The 23754-nt window shown below is 38.6% G+C and overlaps 1 protein-coding gene across 1 annotated transcript in view; it reads right to left on the bottom strand.

Moving 5' to 3' along the window:
* Smp_165020 (putative transmembrane 9 superfamily protein member) overlaps positions 1-23754 on the bottom strand; it is a gene marked incomplete at its 3' end in the record, with an annotated part of 93234 nt that overhangs the window by 32744 nt on the left and 36736 nt on the right. The window contains exons 13-14 of the mRNA XM_018798146.1: positions 2218-2413; positions 1904-2184 (exon numbers count right to left, since the gene is read on the bottom strand). Of these exons, the coding sequence (XP_018653117.1) occupies positions 1904-2184; positions 2218-2413 (477 nt within the window). The remainder of the gene's footprint in view (positions 1-1903; positions 2185-2217; positions 2414-23754) is intronic.

Here is a 23754-nt window from a genome sequence, read left to right as displayed (position 1 = left end):
TGTATGTATGAACCGATATGAACGAAGCTATGTCGTGGCATACAACAGCTAGCTGATGCTCATGTAGAAGTGAAAGGGGGGTGGAAACATTTTCCGATCCATTTCTGCTCGTAGCTATTGTTTATCGCCATATTATAGATGATATGATCTCCTTAACAAAAGCCTGCAAACAAATAACTTAGTACAGTGAAAACCCCTATTTAGATAATAAATAAAAAGATGAATAGATTGAAGAAATTTCTTTCTATTAATGTCTCATCATGGCTCTGATATATATATATATATATATATATATATATATATATATATATGGTTTACTACAATAAAATAATACTAGTCGAGTAGTCGTGCCATATAATAATTATGTAGTCTCAAAGTGATGACAAAAATGTTGAGTGATTAACTGAGTAATTGGAAGGAGAATTCTGATAATTTAATGGTTTGCGTAAATCGAAGAAATCAAATTGAACGTTCGCTAGATTACATAATATCTAATAACAATTAACAAAGTATTTTGGAAAAGTCAATTATCATCGGACAGATATCAACAATATGTAGGGACGCAAACGTGTGAGATTAGAAAATTTTCTATTTTTTAGAAATAGAATGGAGAAAAATCAACTGGAGTGCGAATGACATGTGAAATTAATTTTTTCCAATCATGCGTGAAATGTATTTACATCTCAAGCAAGATTATAGATGCTTAATTGTGTGACATGGTAAATATGTGTTCACACAGTGACCTATTGAACTATCATTGTTAAATACAACTCAGCTCACTGACTGTAAATGTACCTAAATGAATTATATAGGTGGTGCGTCAATAAATCATCGCTTTATTTTGTCAGTCAAATAAATCCTTATCACCAGTCTTTGGTTTTGCACTTCGCTCCTTTTCCATTGCGCCGAGTGGATTCAGCCAGAAGTCATTGGAAACGGCCAGGAAATAGGACCTAACGTTCAATTAGCAAACTTATCACGAATGAATGGATTGAATCAAAATTCAGCTAAAACTCACTCCCATATTGATAATCAAGATAGAGAGAGGAGTTGTAAGTACTTTTTAGTACGAAGGTTGGGTTTTTAAATATGGATTTCTATAGCTTCAACAATATACAAAAGAACCCGCAAACCATGAGGTAAATTTGATGGCATATGATGGATGACTGGAAAAGTTTTATTTCGGTCAATGTGATGACCTGTATTCACCAAATATGGGAGAATAAAACCCCTAAGCACTCTTAAATGTCTTTTGCTTAACCAAAACGGATAATTCTTTTGCTCTAAGATTACGAACTTGCTGAACTGTACGCCTTACATAACTAGCTCAGCAGGAGCAGTTTAATTAATAAACACCCATGAATTTGCGAATTCAGGCAGTTCGTCTTTATTGGCGATTCTTATTGCGAGATGATTGAGGAAATACGTATTCAGTTGGGCTGTAATAAGTCTTTTCTGAACTTTTCTCAACCTTTTTGTTATAACTTTACCGGTAACACCATTTTAGAACTATAGCTCCGAGAACGGCAACTTCTTTGGAACAAATGTTACCTTCAGTCTTGTTTGTTGGTGGATTCATTTTGATAGTAATAGGAAGGTTACGAATATTATTTGATCAAATACTGCTATTAACTAAATATTATTTAATGAAATAATATTCGTAACCTTAATAAGAGTGGACATCAAGACAAATAAACGTTCTAACTTATTTTGTTCGAATTGCCTTGACTTATATTGCATATTCTAAGATAGCCAACTAATAGGATGACGGTCTACAGACATGAATAAAAACCGTGTGCAAGGTCACAAACTTTCACTCCGTTAAATATCGTAGACTTTAATCAGTAAACATACTGAAGTTCGTAATACTTAGAAGTTTGAAACAGAAAAGTAGACAGCTTACCTTATACGAGAATGTAATTTTAGTGTTCGGTTTTAAAGGAGTCAAGTCACCATTGATTAAATTGACAAAAACGATTTGATTTTCGTTATATCCAATTTCCAATTCTTTGTGAGTCCAAATACTAGGATGACCGTCTTTGCTTACCTCCCCTACAACAGCCCAAATCGGTAGATCATCCAAATACATTTGATACCAATATTGTTGCTCGATGGCTTTACTGAAAGCTATATAAGCATCTGAATTGACATCAACTTCACACATCGTTGATTTAGGTTTGTTAACTAATTCAGAAGTTTATAAAAACATACACGCACTTTTAAATCGAATATCTATCCCGCTATACTGAAGTTCTGTCCCCTGTAAAGCTTCACCCAGAGTTTCATGGGTATGTTCAATTGAAATTTTAGGTCCACGACAAAAGGGCAAGGTAAAGTATCCGTAAGTTTCTTGACGATTATGGTATGGTCCAATGGTGTTCATCCATAGAACCACTTCTTCTGCAACATCATACTGAAAATAAGGCCATACAATTAGAATAACTCATCAAAAATGCAGCAATTAATAAAATTCAACATATAATTTGGTATGACTGAATTGTGTTAAATTTTTTAGTACGAAAATAGTTTAGTTAGCATTTGGTTCAACTACATGGAAACTAAGGTTGGAAATTCTTCCGTGCGTGCAAGCAAAAATCAACACTTATGATAAGAACGAACACTTTTAAAGTAGCTACCCTCATAAACTGCAACTGACATTCCCTGTCTGACATCTCAGTGATTCATGTTGTCACGACAGTCGGTCATTCACTACCAACAAACGATCTGACACGAATGTTTATCAAACCAACTTCCCATTGCTCAAATAATTCCAACAAAAGATCTTAACATAAATAGAAATTTAAAGCAATTAGTCCCCTTTATAAATTTCGATAGAACAATTAGAAGACGGAGTTGATCTGAATAATATGATGCATTTGGGCTATATATTTCGAACAATCTAGTCACACACATACTTGTCAAGGCATTTTATAAGAAAATAATAAAGGTCGATTGAATGAAAGTTCAAGTAGAAAAGGTAACAAAAGGGAGAGAAACATTTTACGTCTTATAGAAAGAATAAGAAATTGTCGCGTTATCCTAGGCCATAGAATGACTTAAGGATTACCAGGGTGGACTCAAGATTACGAAATAAATAGAAGTAATATCAATTGCATATAAAATATAAAAAACAGAGTACAAAAATAATAAATGAAAAGTATGAAATGTGATTAAAACCCTGACCTTAAAGGAATATTAATGATGACTACATCTGGGCCACATCCAGCCACACCACCTAAGCTCTATACAAAAGTAATTCATAGTTATTTTGCGGACCTTATAGATAACATCTGGATCCACTGCCAGCCCATCCAATTAAGTATACTTACTGTGACAAGCGGACATTGGAACAATAGTCGCAATTTCACCCTAACGAAGCAGTCAATTCGACGCAGACAATTCAGTCAGCCACATGCAACGTAAAATGTGGTAAATAAGTGCATCGGTTCAAGTTGCCACAGCCCATTAGTACAGAGACATAAAATTATAAAGACGAATTCCAGAGTAGCAGAAATAGTAACAATATCAGTAGTACTAGGAAAGATTCGGTATTAAAGAGTCAAGAAAATTTCAGGACTCATAATCCAAGGAAGAACAACGAGTGGATGTGCTCGCTTCATTACGAATGGTTCTAAACCATGTCACCAGAAGTTACTAGTCATTAGTTACGATAATCACCTAGACCTCAACCAGGTAGTCTGAACCTACATTCGCCGCTGTCCAGAAGTCAGTAACTTTATGGATTAATGTTATGTCAAGGTTTCGCCCCTCTTACCTTCCTTCCAGCCTATTCCTACACTAACAAACATGATTGCGTATACGTAATACATATCCCAACCACTTCATTTGAAGATTCACTACCTTACTGATTGATTTGCCACCCTTAAGTGGTACCTTATCGCTAACACAAACATTGCCCCCAAATGCTTAGGTATTGCCGAGGGTGGGGAGAGTCAGCTCTCCCTCTCGAAACGTTCTCGCATGGCCCCGTGCATACAACAACTGCCAGGGAAGCCCTACTCACTGCCTTCTCTTGTCGGGGGTGTTGTTTACGAAATTGAGAGGACGAAAAGCGGAGCTTTAATCGGGTTGGTGGATATGGAGGATCCCAACTAGGGGGGTTGTAAAACCCTGGTTCCAAACTAATGGTGTACATGGGCTCCAGGATCCTGAGGGAACAAATGGAGTATAAACCTATTGTTGGTCGGCGGCTACCATGGGACATCTACTAACGCTGCTCCGCTGGATTAGACCTTTAGGTCAAAGGGTCGGGGAGTGGTCACCTAAGAAAATTACCTGCCTCGGTCTGGAATCCCAGGAAGTATTCCAGTCCTCACACAAACCGAATTATTTGTATGGCGCGTGTATATTTGATGCCTCCTCGTATCAATATTTATCTAAACAAATAAATAAATGGATAAATTGTCCACACGATGATCTTATAATGTTTTCAAAATACCTGTGATCAAATATTAGTAACCTGAGTACCCTTTACTTTCAAAGGCCACGTTTAACAGTCATAAAACAGAACAGAGAGGACCGTTACACAGTAAAGTTGCCCTTCAGTTGGTAGACAGATATCTCAACCGAGCTACCTGAATTCATGCCAAGGTTTCGTCAAAAACCAATAAACCACAACTGAGCAAATCCAAAAAAACTGTCGTAAGTGCAGTGGCTGATATGATAAACTACTTTATTCACTTTGATTTGTTCGGGCGTTGACACTAACCAGTCCAAAAGTAACATCTCAGATGCGGAGAGAAATGCATCTTTCTCATGCTTGCTTGTTGCTTAAGGCCATCAGAAAATTAGGCGCATTATCAGTGTCTTCACAAAACAGGGATGTACCATCTGCATATACAAAGTCGGTAAGTGATTCCCCTGGCAGGAAGTTATTCTCTGGAAAGGCGGATGGTGAAAAAGTTATCTTCAAAAGAATGCCTGTGGTGAAGTTATTAATGTGGAAAGTAGCAACCCTGAATAACACAACTTGATGTTGCTAATTGCGATGACAGTTAGCTATAAACTATGACTATAGCAACAGTGTTTGAGTAGAGCCTTTTTAAAAGGTTCATGTATATCTTCCATACGCTTTTCAATGACTACCATTATAGCAAAACCTCTGTCTCAACAAAGCCGATGTCTGCCCCAAAGCCGAGATATACAGCCGTAGTCAGATACCAGGAAGTATGCCAACGTTCCAGAACCTGGAGAAGAAAGAACACCTGATCGATTCATCAACACCCAAGATCGAAATTAGTCTGGTCTTCGTGAGCCACAGTTCAGCTTCGAATGGTTATTAAAGCCAGTATCTTAGAAATTGACCAAATTTATTCCTCTGTGGTTATCACATGATTCCAGTTTTTTCTCATAAACTGAAACTATCAGAAATTGTGAGCAAAGAGATAGAACTGCGATCAGTTTTCAGATTGTGAATATAATCTCAGTCAATCCCTGGATGTATCCTTGACCGCTTCATCATCAAAATAACATTTAAGGCGGCCTCCCGTTGTGAATTCCTCAGGTTCAGTAAAACACTTGGAAACCCGTGCTCTTACTAGAACGTGATCGCAGTCCGAATACATACACCAGTAGGAGCGTCAGTCTCCTGTTGAGCCTCCAAAACGTCCCCCGATTGAAATATGGTCTTTTTTTATCCATCATTGTGTTGATGTTGAGGATCTCCAAGTTGAGCTACGTCCTTTCTTTTTTGCTTAAAGTCTGCACTTGCCAGGAATAGACGCTTATCTGAGTACAACTGCATCACACAGTTACCGTTATCTGTTTGTTGAGCTGTGATGCCAAACGACCCACTTAAATGTTTCAGTTCGAAGTTTTATTTATTTACTTATTTAAACATAAGTATTGATACAAGGAGGCACCAAACAGGTATGAGCCACATAAATCATTCGATTTGTATAAGGGTCTGGATACTACCCGGGTGTTCAAACCGACTGAATTCACGCTGTCGGCCATTAAGACTGATGCTACTGAACCTTCACTAGCGTACAGGATCGCCAAAGTAACTTAGAAGGTTATTATTATATGAAGGGCGCTTATTAGACTAAGTTGGGTAACATTAAACTATACTGCCGACCTTTGAACGAATCTTAAATGACCTTGAGAAATATTGGCCAATCAGAAGACAGTTAGTATACGGTAAAAATATATTATACAAAACCAAAGAATTAAAGTGGAAACACTTCTTTTACATGGGTCAAAAACTTCTCAAGGTCAGATATAGGTTCAGAAGTTCTGAAATCATAGTGCATACAGTACAGGAACACATCCATAAGGCTCCATAGAAGTCGACCTCTGAAACCATGATAAGGTCTCAAAAATTCTTTTAGCCCCGACCACATAGCTTCAATAATGTTAGTATATTGGTATGGTTTACGGGTTAGGGTTAGAGTTAAGGTTTAGGTGTAGGGTTTAGGGTTATGGGTGAGACTATAAGTTATGGACAACCTTTGAGCGACGCTAGAGTGACTCTGAGAGTGTCAACATAATAACTAGGACCAAATGAGGGTTATAAACCTGTGTGAAGAATTCAAATTATGATTTACAGTTCATGATTAAGGCTAGGAATTATACTTAGGGTTTTCATTACGAACTGACATCAGCTATAATGCCAAAATTCTATTTATCCTAATGGATAATTGAATTTCGCGCCAAAATCTTATGATCACTTCTATTGTAGACGCTAAATTATCACGTCTTCCTTAAAATCCGCTGTAAACCGACCGTACGTAAGCATCAGGTGCAGAACTTAGCGCCGTGACCTTGAAAACCCGCGAAAGCTTCTGATTGGCTCGGCAGTATAGTTTAATCCTACCCTAAGTTGAATAAACCTCCACTGACCAGTTACGTTCGTCTCCTTTCCTTTAACAGGATCATCGATCAGTATAACGGAATTCCTGGCGTATGAGCTAGGAATTTAGAAAGGGAAGGTAATAATATACACAAGAATTTATGACCACAGAAACTCACCACATGACTATGTTCATCGGGAAACACGCCACTTAAAACAGTAGATACAAACACAATCAGCAACCTCAACATTACAGAGTGAATCTTGGGTGGCTAGGAATATTCTGCAGCGTCTAATCGTCAATAGGCTTGAGCACAGTCTGTTTATGTAGTGAGTGATGGAAAACGCGGAAAGAACCAGTCCCAAAAACCTTCCTTGATGATTTGGATGAAAAAATGACAAAACGTTTTAGCTTTGAAGTCAGCAAACGAAAACACAATTACAGTGAAGACCTAATAATGACGCACAAACATGAACCCAAGACGGACTCGCAAACGAAACCAAACGCGCTACAGTTCCAGACCTTAAAACACCCGGTCAAATCTATATCCAATATATACCCACCACCTTTCAGGTGAGCTAATGTAAGCCAATTAATTTCTTTCTGCCGGCTCCTTGATTCCGGGGACACTTTCGGTCTTTAGTGTCGTCCAAAATGTGAAGATAGTTAAGTACAAACTCAGACACTATCAATGACACTTGGTAACCATGCCTAACTCTCACATTCCTACCTCCCTTACAAAGTCGTTATCACTGTCTGTAAGACGTCAATAAAGTCCTTATATAAAATTACACACCACACTCTGACAAAGTATACTGATAAATACTCATCAGATACTCATTTCGTTTTCAACTAGCCTCTGTCGAAATACCATACCATATTTTTTCGATCTGTGTACTTGGCATTTTCCTAGTTGGTCAACTGACATAACTTCCAAGGATATATCAAGCTTTGAGTTTGACAACTATTCACTAGATTATTGAATCTATTTTGAACCTATTAAATGAAACATAAAACCGTTAACAAATAACTGCTCGCATCATTTTTCTTTACTTGTCTTTACATACCGTGTGGAGATAGTTCACATGAACTTATTTTGCAGGTAATTTTCGCTTTCGTTTCTCACAACTTGTGCAATCACTAACAGTGACAGCATAAATGTTTAGATTTGGTCCTCTACTTATATCACCTTTCTGTTCTCCGTTTGCATGACACTGATTTTTGCCCATAAATACACAGCTGGACAAACATTCTTCTCTTTCTCAATTATCAGCTGCCGCAACAACAAGCCTTTAATATATTTGAAATCTACTTTCATAGATTACACTGATATTCCTATTACGTGATTATCCAGGATAAACAATATCTTGAATTATATCTATCATATCGATAACTGCTGGCTACTTCGTATAATTCTGGATTACGAGATAGAGATTCAAACTCGCTTGCTACTGACAATTTGGGTAACCTCCCATATTTCTTCTTGATGAGTATTTATATTTGCGTATATTGTCAATCGTTCTTAGACTTTTCTGTGATAAATTTAAATAGTTTGGTATTGGTTAATTTGGTCCGGTACAATCGTTGGCTAACATTAAAAACGCAACTTGCATTAATATCAGTGCTACTTTTGTGCTTACAGTTCATCTTCTAGTCCATCTAGTTCACCAACATGGATGAATCTGGCCGCTGGTTGAAGGTTCACATGTACAGATTATGAATACGTCCATTCCAGGAAAGTGAGATTCCTGACCATCTGCAGAGTTCATGTCATCTAGTTAAATTCAAGGTGTTCATTGCATTATTTACTTTTTCTGAGCTGTGTGGTTCTTTACAGCCTAGGTAACAGCTAGCGGAAGAAAAAAAGGTGATAGTGGGCAGCTTTGTCAAATATCAGCATCCAATCAGAATGTGTTTATGACGTTCCATCCATGCCTATATTTCACTTAGGTATTCAGTTGAAGGAGATGTGTGAGGTCCTGATGATATTTCCTAGCAGAGGCAAACATATACTGACGGACTTCAACCAACCAATACCCAACTAGGACGATAACATTAATAATTTATGCCTGACTATTGGCTAAAGTATTACTAACGAAGAGGGAGAAAAAAGGCCAATGATCACTAATCCAAGATCGTTTTCATACTCACCGTAGACGTGGTTTATTTACAAGCAGACTAGATGTGATGACCAGAATGGTTCAAATTATTGTACTAACTAGAGATTTGCGAAATAATGCAAAATGCAACAAATGGAACTAGATGAGTGCAAATGAACGTATTATATTTGGAATATGAAACCAACCAGGAGTCAAATACAAAACAATCATTGATTCCAAAATACCACAATGAACTAATTCAAACTATAAAATGAAGAACAAAAATTATACATCTCAAAACCAAAATGTGGCCAAGATAAAGAGAGAGTATGAACAACAGACTGAAGACAGATTGAGAATGGTGAATCACACAACAAAGAGTTTTTGAGTGACACATTACATCGTCTCAAAACGCAAACTCTGTGATCATTTTAAAAAGTTCTAACATGGTAAAGAGAATAACTTATAAAAAATTTACAAAATACTCCTAACGGTAAAACCAGGGCCTAAAAGTCAAATAATTTCATCAGAGAAGCTAACATTATGAACAAAAAACAGTTAACCAGCAAGAGATCAATACCTAAAAATCAATAAAAACATTGAAAAAAAAGATGTGGCTAGCATAACCAATTTATCTTTCAACCCCAGGGTGATCATTGGATTTGTGGAAAACAATAATTGTGGTCTACCTGGATTGAAAGTTCTTTGGAATGATCTTCATGACTTTAGTCTAAGCATTTCACTTGGTGCATCGCCTTTGCATTGTGAGCGCATACACAGAGGCATTCTGTTCATGGTCAGGCATTCCTTATGCTCCCTTTTATGGTTATATGTTAATCTATAAATTTCCTCGGATATCCGTTTTATTTCAGGTTCGTGTACGATGCCTGATAAAGAAGCAGTAACTCCCCTACTTAACAAAAAGACTACTATGACAAGATGAATAACATCTTGCATGATCATCAAAAATTTCAGAAACTGAATGACAAAAATGGTGTCAATAACATGGTAGAGAATAAACTGACTAGATCTTTAAAAAAGCTCAGAGATCAGCAAGTGATTCCACGAAACATTTGCGAAACAATTAAACCGATAGATATCCGTTTAACCAGTGTAGCGGAATATAAATCACCAAAATCAATAGCTCGATAAGTTTTCGACATTGGATACTGACCACATTAGTTTCAATGAACTCCCTAGCTGAAGGCGCCCGGTCAAGTATCTGCACCAGCTCACGATTGGAAACACCGTACTCAACATCCCTCGCAAACACTAGCTAGCCTAGATCAGTTGATCCTCGATATATTCATGGCCTTTCAAATATATCTTCGAACCCCCTCGATTCTGACTTTTGATTTCACTAGGTGGGTACGATTCATAGTAGGTGTTACTGGTTAAAGCGTTGTCAAACTCCAAATACCTGTGAAATATTCGCCAGCTTATGCCAAATACTGAAGGTACACAAACCGGATAACCTACTGAGACCGATTTCGGACGTGTATGATTTCCCTTATCATGCTGTAGCAAAGTGTTTAGTAACTATTTTAAAATTACTCAATAAACACCTGGTGAAGCATAGTATTAAGGATTGATTCCAGTTCGTCGATAAGATCAAAAACATAAACGCTAAAGGTCAAAAGATGATGTCCTTTGACGTAACGTCATTGATCACAAATTTCCCACTCAGAGAGACTGTAGAATACACCTGTGAACAACTTAAAGGACAAGAAATAGAGACTACAACCCCTATGGAGATCACCAAGGAATTATTACTAAAATGTACTATGAACGTACATTTCAAATTCGGTGGTGAAATGCACAAACAAATAGATGGTATCATGATGGATTCATCCCTGGATCCTATATTGGCTGACATTTTTCCCTCTAAACTAGAAGACGGTCCACTGGCACAACAGATTGACAAGTCTCCATTTTACTGCCGATATATGGACGATACGTTTACCTTTTGTAACAAATATACTGGCTTCATAGAAGTACTCGAGTGATTTAATGAAGTTCATCCGTCCATAAAATTCACATGTGAAGAAGAAAATGGAGTTATAATAACTCTTCTGGACGTTCTGGCTACAAGGAGAAGAGACGGGTCACTTAGAAGAAACACAAACAAGAAAACTACTTGAACGGGCCAATATACCGATTTTCTTACTTTTGTTCTTCTACAATACAAAAACAACTTGATTAAGATACTTCACCATAAAATCAAAACCATATGTTCTCTAGATGCAGTTGAAGACGAAACAAAGGCATCGTACACGAACCTGAAATAAAACGGATATCCGAGGAAATTTATAGATTAACATATAACCATAAAAGGGAGCATAAGGAATGCCTGACCATGAACAGAATGCCTCTGTGTATGCGCTCACAATGCAAAGGCGATGCACCAAGTGAAATGCTTAGACTAAAGTCATGAAGATCATTCCAAAGAACTTTCAATCCAGGTAGACCACAATTATTGTTTTCCACAAATCCAATGATCACCCTGGGGTTGAAAGATAATTTCTCTACACTGTCCACATCCTTCCGTGTCTATCAATTCAACTGCTCCCGTAGAGCAAGTTGTATCAGCAGATGCCATAGGAGTTTGTATTTCGGGGCTAGTGAACACCCCAGTGTGTGGCTAAGCAAGGTTGCAGTTCAAACTGTTAACACCTCCATCTTAGCTCATAAATTAAAACGAGACATACAAGCAACATGGAGGAATCTCACAATAATACATCGTGTCAATAGCAGTCTATCTAATTCCGTCAGACTGAGAATCCTTCAGACGGCTGAAGCACTTGCTATTTGGATCAAAAAGACATATGAATCCAAAAGAAATATGTTTCGCCGCTCCTCTTACCTTAGCCATCTTCATGCCCAACTATTCAACAATCGATTTTATGATATGGTGACGTAATTTCGTCAGTGTTCATTTTTATATCCTGAACTTATCTTATCCATACAACGTACCCCTATCGTTACTATTATCATCATATTGTTATTATTACACTTGCTAAACTTTTAGAGAAATTCATTCAGTATCCACCCATATCCACTAATTCTTGCCTAATTCGTATTATTCTACATATTACGTAATTTTCGATTTGCAAGTACATTGATCTCTCTCACCTCATGTTGACCATATTTATTGTGATCATTTAACTCGCAATTTCATTTCACCAATAAACTCGTCCAAGTTAACACTTTATATTGGTCATTCCAACATCTGCGATTTGATTTGATTTTATATCACGAACAACCGCTAATTTACATGTCATAATATTAGGCAACGTACTCTGTGAAGATATGACTAATATTCTGATTTTACAACCTGCTACCAGTAACACTTTCTATATACGAAGCTCTCCCCAACCAAATGAAATTAGAAGTCAGATGCGAGGAGATCGGAAAGATATTGTTAGATCCATTTTGAAAGTGAAAATCTCTCCATGCATACATTTATGATTTCTTCCTTGTGGTTTCTTTATTTGTATGTATTGTTAACTTTTTTGATGCTAATTAAGTCTGTAACGTTTAATTTTCTTGGTTTTCTTATCGTTTTTATTGAGTCTCTATGTTCCTTACTGAACTGTATTTAGTTTGTTATTATTCTGGCGGCTGCCATATTGACTGCTCGCTCTTTGATTGTGCGGTTTGATTTTGACTGGGATCGTGCATTTTGGTTGTTATTTGGAGCACTTTCTCAGATATTGAAACACTGTGTTATAAAACAGCCGCTCAAACGGAATCTTACTTGATCTATCCAGAAGGGATAGAATAACACTCACCTTTTGGTGTTTTCGGTAATTTTCATATATTTCTTACCACTTTGCCATTCATTGTAATTTAGATTTAATATTTGGGGATCGATTGTTGGTTGAATAACTGGGTGGTAATATTTGTTTAGGTTTATTTGTACATTTGTATATATGATGAAATTTAGAACCGTTATCATTCCAAAACACCTTGTTCTGATTTCGATTGTGGTGCGCGTCTCTAATTTTACTCGTCGTTTGTTCATCATCCTAAACCTAGTTGGAAACTAGATTTGGATCTTACAGATATATTTGATACGTTATCAATATATCGAGAAGCGTTTGATCTAATCTGGCTAGTGAACGTAGGAGCAGTGTCACGCGTTGGTTCGAAACGTGATCTGGTACGGATGCATGACCGAAAGACTTCAGTTAAACAAGTCCACTTAAACAACGTGGTCAGCATCCAATGTCGAAAACTTAATTAGCTATTGATTTTGGGGATTTATTTACAGCTACAGATCACTCACCCCCCCTAGTGAGGTAGTGATGCCCGTAAGACGTGACCAGCCAGAAGTTTAAAGCCAACGAGTTTGTCGTTGATAAACACTCTCCTGATAGCTTGCTATGTTTAGCAGCGTCTTGTCGTCTTTCCATACACTAAGGGACCATGAGGTACAACATAGCAACAAGGAAATAAAGTACAATGAAAATTTCGGTTCCTTGTGAAACTTCGTCGTTCTTTTCCAGCCGTCCTGGAAAAGAAAAAAATGGAACATGTAAGTGCATGTCGAAAATACACTCGTACTTGCGTAAGGACACAAGGTGAGCGGGAAAAAAATATATATGAACTAATACGCTTGCGACAGCGTAAAAGCGATTAGAAAAATGTGTTTACTTTTAGGTTTTTCTCTATATGAAAAAATATAAATACGCCCAAAAAAATAAAAATGTTTTGCTTTTTTTTAAAATAAATATATAAAAAATGGGCATATTAAAAAATTATTTTTCATTATAAATAATGAAAAGGGATTTTGAGATTAAGTTTGTGTCTTACGTGCAATAGTCGTTCAGATGTTCTGGAAATCTTACTCTTCTTCCAGAACGTGTTGTTTTAGGTTTATTTTCCGATGTTGACGAAGTATCAGGGTGTGTGTTGGCTGTCGTGTGGGGTACTACGAGTGTGGGAGCCGTGTCGTTCGAATGTACTGGAGGAAAATCGACGTAGCTAGGGCTTCCTTCTAAGTACGCTGCTATGAGGTAATCGATACTGATGCTATCGTTCGTGCCGTCCTTATCGACTACATAGTACTTAGGTTCATGTTGAAGAACTTTGAAGGGTCCTTCGCATGCTCATTCGTCGATGTGAGTCTGGACGAACGAAGACGTGTGTACTATGTCGTAATTCGGGTTGAACGAAAACATCAGTTGATTGAGGTCGAGTGTGAGCAGGTTTAACTGAACGCATTGCGTTTGTAAGCCTGCTCGTGTAAGAGTTTAGATCCATGTTCAATGAAGAAGCCGAATGATCTATGAATTCTCCTGGAAGTCGGACTGTCGTTCCATAAACGAGTTGAGATGCAGTGTATCCAATGTCAGCTTTCACCACATTGCGGATACCTAGCAAGACGAGTGGAAGAGCGTCTGTCCACTGTGAAACGTTTGTAGCTGATAATGAACCTTTAAGTTGTCGATGAAAACATCCTACCAACCCGTTTGCTTGTGGGTGGTGGGCAGTCGTTCGAAAGCGAGTGATTCCTAATAGTGAGGTCAGACAACGGAAAAGTCCAGATTCGAACTGGCGTCCGCGGTCTGTAGTGATCGTGGAAGGGCAGCCGAAATTTGCTACCCACCGTTCGATGAAAGCGCGAGCCACTGTTTCAGCAGTAATGTCCTTGATAGATACTGCTTCTGGCCATCGGGTGAAAAGGTCTACGCATGTTAAGAGATATGAATATCCGTTTGAATCGGGTAAGGGTCCTACCAAATCTAGATGAACATGGTCGAAACGAGCATCGGGGGTTTTGAAAGAGCCTAAGGGACATTTGTTGTGTCTAATGACCTTAGATTTCTGGAAGCTTACACAGGAGTGTGTTCACTCCCTCACGTCTTTATTCATACCAGGCCAGCAAAACCGTTCGGCTATAAGCTTGATTGTTGCACGAACACCTGAGAAAGTTTGTGCAACGTATTGAAGACGTTGAGTCGATAATGTTTCATCGCGGTTCGAAGATCCCTACCTGTAGATGTGTCACATAGTAAGGTTTCCTTACCTGTTGCCATTTGTTTAATGCGCAGTTTTATAGTTGTTGAGGATAACTCGTCCTGAAGATCAGTGTCTTCTTTTCGAAGCTGGGCGAGCTTTAGAAGGTCGATTCCTTGGAAACTGTTCAAGGAACTTATTCGAGACAAGGCGTCTGCAACTACATTGTTAGCTCCAGAAATGTGTTGTATATCTGAAGTACACTGCGGAATGTAGTCGAGTTGTCGAGACTCTCGGGATGAGTACTTATCTGAAGATGAGCTTAAAGAGAAAGTAAGAGGTTTATGATCAGTAAAAAGGGTGAATTCTCTGCCTTCGATGGTGTTTAAAATGCCGTACAGCACAATGCATAGCTAGGAGTTCCCTACCGAACGTGCTGTACCTAGATTCCGCGTCTAGCATCCGTCTCGAGAAAAATCCTAAAGGTTGCCAAGAGTTGTCAACCCATTGTTGTAAGACTCCTCCGATTGCTCAGTCGGATGCGTCTACGGCGATACTAATGGGTGCTTGAGTGTCTTCATGAGCAAGCAGGGTTGCCTTAGAGATATGTTCCTTCATTGTGGAGTATGCTTTTCGAGCAGTGTCGTCTAAACTAATGGATTTCGCATTTCCACGAAGTTGGTCGGTTAACGGTTTCATAAGAGATGCGCATTTAGGTATGAACCGTCTGTAGAAACTTACAAGGCTGTTGAAAGTTCGCAACTGCTTAATCGTGGTCGGTTCTGGGTAATCCAGAATGGCTGCCACTTTGCTCCTAAGAGGTCGGATGCCTTGGGCATCAATAGTGTGTCCTAAGAAGTCTAAAGAGTTTGTTCCGATTTGGCATTTCCGAATGCTGACAGTAATGCCATGCCTTTGGAGTCGTTCGAAAACAATGTCAAGATGCTGGAGATGGGATTCTCTGTCCGGACTTGCTATTAGACAGTCATCAACATGCGCATGTACGAAGTTGAGACCTCGGAAGACGTCGTCTATGAACCTTTGGAAGGTTTGAGCGGAATCTATTAAACCAAAAGGCATTCGCAAGAATTCGTAGAGGCCGAAGGGGGAATTGATGGCACTTGCTTTGTACAAAGGGATTCGTCTCTTAATTTGGGTCCATCAGCACCATCGAGCTTGGAAATTCTCTTCTTTTGACGAAGTTTTGTCATCTCGAACGAAGCAACCAGGTTTCAGGGAACCAAAATTGAAATGCACAACACGATAGCCAAGAAACCGACCAATATTTGTCTAGAACTGTAAGATCCAAATCTAGTTTCCAACTAGGTTTAGGATGATGAACAAACGACGAGTAAAATTAGAGACGCGCACCACAATCGAAATCAGAACAAGGTGTTTTGGAATGATAACGGTTCTAAATTTCATCATATATACAAATGTACAAATAAACCTAAACAAATATTACCACCCAGTTATTCAACCAACAATCGATCCCCAAATATTAAATCTAAATTACAATGAATGGCAAAGTGGTAAGAAATATATGAAAATTACCGAAAACACCAAAAGGTGAGTGTTATTCTATCCCTTCTGGATAGATCAAGTAAGATTCCGTTTGAGCGGCTGTTTTATAACACAGTGTTTCAATATCTGAGAAAGTGCTCCAAATAACAACCAAAATGCACGATCCCAGTCAAAATCAAACCGCACAATCAAAGAGCGAGCAGTCAATATGGCAGCCGCCAGAATAATAACAAACTAAATACAGTTCAGTAAGGAACATAGAGACTCAATAAAAACGATAAGAAAACCAAGAAAATTAAACGTTACAGACTTAATTAGCATCAAAAAAGTTAACAATACATACAAATAAAGAAACCACAAGGAAGAAATCATAAATGTATGCATGGAGAGATTTTCACTTTCAAAATGGATCTTACACTTACCATACTGGTTATGATACCAGCACCAGTCGGGATTATCTGTCTCTCGACCACGAGAGACAGATCGCCCACGTGAGACACTTCTACGCGGGGGTTATGACCGACTACAGTCAATACGAATTTCAAGATATCGTGTGAGCATGTGACATAGTTCGGCTATGTTAGTCGGGGTCGATTGAGGTTTTTGCTTGACGGAAATAACCTCAGCACTAGTCGATTTCTTTGTTTCTAATATTCGATCGGCAGATGCAGCTAATTCGTCTACGGCGTTGTTTTGAAACGAGACGAGCACTGCCTGCACCTGTTTCGGGAGTTTATATAAGAAAAGCTGTTTAAATAGGCCATCGTCGAACGTTCATTGACGTCTGACTTCTCTCATCCTCAACAACATGTCCGTCGCGGAACCATTTTGCAGGTCGATATTGTTAAGTAGTTGGTCTAAACGTTGTCGATCAGTTAGATCTCTGCGTTATAGAATCAACCGTTTGAGAGTTTCGTAAGGTTCCGGAACATCACTAGTAAATGTACTAGGTGTTACGCACCTGTTAAATTCGCGCGGTAACGCCTTAACTACCGCGAGGAATCGTGAGCGTGAGTACGTGATTCCATGCCCACAAAAGTCTGCTTCTGCGTAGCAGAACCAGCACTCGATATTATCATGTCAGAAGGAAGTAAATTGAATCGATGGCGAGGGAATAGCCCTTAACTTAAATACTTGAGGTGTCTGTTCACTCATTGTGAAAAATTAAGTATTATGATGAACGAAAAATAAATAATTAAAGTATATATTCAAACTGGAGAAAAAAATATCACAATATATAGAAGTCAAATTAAGCAACAATGATGAATTAAATTCCAAAAAGAAACAGACTCACAGTTTATTGGCTTGGTGTACCTGATCACGTAAGTCTCACCACTGAAGATACGACCGGTTTTCTAGTTTTTACAACCTGCTACCAGTAACACCTTCTATATACGAAGCTTTCCCCAACCAAATGAAATCAGAAGTCAGATGCGAGGAGATCGGAAAGATATATTTGATACGTTATCAATATATCGAGAAGCGTTTGATCTAATCTGGCTAGTGAACGTAGGAGCAGTGTCACGCGTTGGTTCGAAACGTGATCTGGTACGGACGCATGACCGAAAGCATTAGTTAAACAAGTCCACTTAAACAACGTGGTCAGCATCCAATGTCGAAAACTTAATTAGCTATTGATTTTGGGGATTTATTTACAGCTACATCTGCTTTAAACCTCGCCAAATTTATGGAATAACAATTTGGATACATAATGGTAGGACCTGATGTGAATTTATTGAAAAGAATATTCCTCGTTCACATATTTGTATTTTAATATATATATATATATATATCAACGTCTTCGCCCATACATTCGAATGTAACACTGAAACCCTTGACAACTCCTTGTTCTTGTTTTACACCAAATTCAATGATCTGACAACATGTTATAGGAATGTAAGTAGTAAATCTTAATGCTTGAACCAAGATGAATTAACGAATACCTAAACTCGGGAGACTCAAGATCATAATATATGGTTAAAATTGAACTTATATATGAATTGAAATACGAGACAGGAAGGATAAACGACAACACTACTCAATGAAATACTGTTGAGAAACCCTGAGCGTGTTGATTTCGCCAAACCTCTATTTTCTGGAGATTCAAAATGGTGGTCCTCATATAGTTATGCTTTTTGATTCTGAAAAAGGAAAATGGGCAATTTCGAAAGTCCGATACATTCCTCACTAGACAAGTAATTTCGGATTTTCGAATACTCGCTTTATAAGTAATGTGACTTATCATAGTAACAAGAGGATTCGTTAAAAGTAACTGTATTGTGAATGTGTACAACATCTGATATGGAATCGTCAGAACTTTTACTAGATCTGAATTCATTTGGAACTTGTGCTTAATACTGACCAAGGCGTTCACCAGAAACAAATTCATTATGAGAGCGAATAGCATCTGAAATGAAGTTGTTGAGAGTTTCCGTAGAACTCGGTTCCTTTGAAATTTTTTCCATAAATTTATTAAGGATTACGTTAGAGGTGAATAAATCGTTAGGAAAATCAACATCTTATAAAATTCAGAGTTATCATCGGGATTTGATTTGTACAATCTCCTCATGTTTATCAGGAATTTTATTAGGAGTATGAGAATCATTTAATACAAAAACGATATCCAATGGAATATCCCAGAAATTTAGTTTATCGATCCAATCAATAATGATAAGATCGAAATCATATCTGTTATCAAATAACATGTCCGAACAAAAGAATCATCTCCAAATTTTATGCATCCCATTATTCAGAGAAGTTTCAGGACATCTCTAGATTCGTCACTAGCTTTATGTTCCATAGATAACGCTTGAGAAATACCAGTTAGTTCATATGCCTTTATGCCAGTGAATGTGAATTGAAATCTCGTATCTTGTTGCAGGTGAATATGTCATTTGATAGTCTCTTTATGAACAAATTAATAGCCCTCCTACATTTAGTTACGAACTTTTGGGGATAATCGTTACCGTGCAAACGATGTTGAAACACGAGAAATCTGTTTTCAATTCCACCTTCAAAATATTGTAGTGTGTGTGGATTTGTTCACCTTGATCACCATTTTATCGGGGAATTCACGTGATCGAGTTTAGAAGGCGATAAGAACTTTTTCACAAGCCACCTGAAGTGACCAGAAAGAGAGCAGTTGGTCGGGACTGCTAGAGACGTACCACACAGTGGTTCGACCTTGGTATAAATACGGTTGTCACATTTGTTACTGTGCTTGTTCGCAAGTTAGGGAGGACGTAGATTGTATCCCTCGAAGTGGTTAAGTATCCCAATCAGGCACTGAAGGCTGAATATCGTCTGTCATTGTAAAGCGACCGATGAAGTCACGTCGGACTCAAAGGGTCCACATTCTTCCCATTGTTATCATTTTTATTATCCATTGATTAGGACGTCAGCTACTGCGGGCTGAATAGTGTTCAAAACTAGTCTCCAAACTTAAATCTGTCACTTTTACTCACGAACTGACAGCAAATGTTGTCCGTATTACCTCTCTAATCAAAAACTCTAAACACTCTCGAACCGGATCGAGGGATTGTTGGGATGATCCTGCGAATCTCTCGCAATAGACATGACAAGCTCAGGAAACACTAAGAAACATTTTATTCAATCAGCGTTTGACTAGAAGTTTTGCTAAAAACATCATGAAAGTGAAAAGTCACATGTAGAATTTCTGATTGTCTGATTACTACACTGCTACTATGTTTAGTAGCATTCCAGAATTCTCTGGAGAACCCAATGACTTTTAAAATACTATAAGAACCCTATATTTTCTGTACATAAATGAACCTTTGGAGTAAAGTGCTTCTCGCATATTTTGTGTCTTTCCTCTCACGTTCAAGTCGCTGTGTATATTAAGCTTGGCTGTTACGAGACTAGCTTACTATCCGAGTATAGCGCTCAATCAACAAGACGTATCAGAGATGAAGGACTTAAAAGACATATTTTTAAAAAATGGCTGGTTTACCAAGCATCGTATGAGTTAGACCGACTGGATGTTGAAAGGGATCTGTAGCTCGATGCTCCTTAACTCGATCTAGTGCAGATACTTGACCAAGTGCTTTCAGGTTCAGTCACACAGGAAAGATGTGCCATCGAAAATAATAGTACCTACTCTTTACTTATCAAAATAAACTTACCTGTTTAAAATCAAAAGAAAGAAACATATTTTGTAGGAACAATCAAGTATACAAAGGCGCCAAGTTTATTACGTAACCATTAAGTGAACATCATTGTGCCATACTCACAAACGAAAATCCCCTCAATGAATCAGAGCCTAATCTAGTACCTTCCTGTGAAATGACTAATGTAGGCTTCAGGTACAAAATACTTCCAAGGCAGTGAGCACACTGAAACACTCCCAAGCTAAATGACCAAACTGCATCTGAGCAAGCACACTAAAAAGTGGAGGTGTTGATCTTTGATTTGTATCTCTTCAAATGTTTACATTATCAATCTAAACAGCTTGTTACCCTACTACCTTGAAAATTCAGTCGGAAACTGCAGCAGATGATGAAAATTACCGCCACATAAATATGACCTTAACGGTACCTAGAGCGATTAAGAAAGGAGTTAAAATGTCAGAAACACAGCATTCACTCGTTAATAGTCTCATCTCGACCTCCTCGCATGGGTTTCTGAGGTCAGGGTCATGCGAAAAATAGCTGGCAGACTACCCGAATGATTCAAATCTAAGACAAAACGACGAGTTCCTTGTATCAGTCGCATGACGACCTCTGACATTAGGCGGCAACAACATGTTTGTAACACTGAGTTTCGTCAAAGTGTGTTCGAATACAGTTACGATAATTTAATTAGCGTCATCCCCTTAAAACACCGGCTTTGGTGGCCTGGCAGTAAGCTGCGAATATCGTCCTGGATTTTTTTTACACTGTACATGATTTGCGGACTCTGAGACGAGGTAGAAAGGTAGGTGGGTTGTCAGCTTGTAGCTACTTACCGTGGCGTGGAAGGAGCGTCACCTGCCTGTCCACCAGGGATGTCTTGCTTGAGTCTTAGAAGTGGTGCTGTTAGGTGGCTTGAAATGCTATTAGATATGGCTCAGAAGAGAAGTTAATGACCATCATGTGGCTTTCGTGTACATTCTTGAGATAAATATAAGGAGCTGGGTTAATTAAAGTCCTATCGCGTCTCATTTCAACTGAAGTTTCTTCTCCTATATATTGACATACATACCATGGCACTTTCTTTTATTTTACAACTCGATATATTTATTTGTGTTGCCCGTATTTATTTTGGCGCTCAGCTGTACCAATTGATAGGGATTATTGCGTGATAAACATTCTCATAAGTAAGCAGTCAGTGTCCTTCAGCTCGTTTTATCGTGTATAGATACAAAAGATCGATATCACTTGGGTTTAACGATTCCTCATAAACGTTCATGCACTACATTTATGAACTATGTGAATTGTCGAAAATTCATCGAACGGAAGAAAACTCATAAGATTTCAGACTGACTTTAGATAAGAATTGAGGCTCATCAAATATCTTTGGGACAAATTCGGGAAAAATTAGTTTTGTCTCTACGTTAACGTCTTGCGGTGACATGCATAATCAGTGACTTTTTAACGACAAAATAAAGGGCACGTTTTTTTTCTTTGTTTGCGACACTTTTTTTAGAATCACATTTACATTCAATATTTATTGTTTCGCCGTAACATGTGTAAAACGGACATAACTGTTTGACTTTTTTAATACACACGCTACTTCTATTATCCAAATAGACGCTACCTCTGTCTTCCGTTCTGCCACTTTATTGGCCGAGCCATGTGATTGAAAATTATGACAGTGTTATGACATCATTTTGTGCCATTCTACACTGCGTTGAAGTTTTTGCGCGGATTACTATTGAATAATACTATCAGATTTGTCTTCCTCATCATACTGCCAGTGCCATCACGTGCAGAGGGACTTTCGCTAATCAAGTGAACTCGTCTATGATTGTTATCTCAGAAGGGGCTTACAAGTAACATTCATTTCATAGAAAATTGTCGTCACCTTGCTATTTATCATACTATTCTGTCGTAAGTGCTGTTTGTTACCATTTTGCTTTACTCATAAACAGACCCTTCTATTTGTAGCGTTAACATTTTTTTATGTTTATCATTAGTAACTTAGTGTATTGTTATATCTTGAATAAGTTCCTTTTCTGGGATTCACCACAATATTTCGCGACGGGAAATCACGTGAAAAGGGCCTTCATAGGACTGTTGCAAAGGTTTGCGTACCGAATCTACTAGTACGAAAACATGTGAACAGGAAGATAACTCTCGAGGGAGAGCGACCTGTCGATTTTGTATACGAGTTGCCACCGGAAGTAGTGTTCGCATAAATCCAGACAATCGTTGAACGCAGTTTGATTTACCGAAATTGCTACTGCTCCGTTGTGTGAAAAATTCCCCAGGCAGACGCAATGTCGTGCCTTATACAAGTTCAGGGGCGGAACACTGAATATCTACCTTTAAGCTCGTTCTGATACCCAGGAAGACGGGCGGTCAGTTTTCGTACCAACTGTCGTTGTCATGTACTCGAAAAGCACTTTTAGGTTGGCACAGAAACTGCTCAACTAGGCCGTTTGATGCTGGGTGGCGAACGGTAGTGTGTATACGTTCCGTACCAAACAGCCGAGTTAGCGAGGAGAATAATTCAGGCTCAAATTGTAGTCGTCAGTCATTCGTGATGGTCGATGGACAACCGGACAGAGCTATCCATCGTTCTACGGAGTGGTGAGCAACCGTCTCCGTGATGGGAATAGCTTTGGGTCATCTTGTGAAACGATCAATGCACGTGAGTATGTGATCATACCCGTGCGATGGTGGCAATGGTCCTACGATATCTATATGAATGTGATCAAAGCGAGCATCAGGCGTAGCGAAAGTGCCAATGGGGTCGACTACGTGCCTGTGCGCTTTTGATCGTTGACTTTGTAAGCATTGCTTTACGCACATACGGACATCTTTATTCATGGACGACCAGATGTATCGTGTAGCGATGAGGTGTAGTGTGGCTGCGACATCTGGATGAGATAGACCATGAAGGGTATCGAAGACGAGACAACTGTAAGCAGATGGTACGATGGGCAGAGGGAGACTGATAGGCCGAGACTTAATGCTAGACCCATCAAATCTTCTGGCAGGATCTCTACATCTACTTCGGATCCCACGCTAGATGCATCAGAGACTTCATTCTCACGTCCCGGTCAACAACATGTGTCATCTGCCCCGTCTACGGACGAGAATTCCTTCTCACATCCAGACCAGCAGACCACGCCGCCCTTGACTGCGGATGAGATTGTAGGCTCACGAGGTTCGAACGAGACTACTGTCTCACGTTTC

Source organism: Schistosoma mansoni, chromosome 6 (genome assembly GCF_000237925.1).
Source record: "Schistosoma mansoni strain Puerto Rico chromosome 6, complete genome".
Taxonomy (NCBI): Eukaryota; Metazoa; Platyhelminthes; class Trematoda; order Strigeidida; family Schistosomatidae; genus Schistosoma; species Schistosoma mansoni.
The sequence above is the reverse complement of the archived record's forward strand: the minus strand, read 5'-3'. Positions and strand labels throughout refer to the sequence as shown.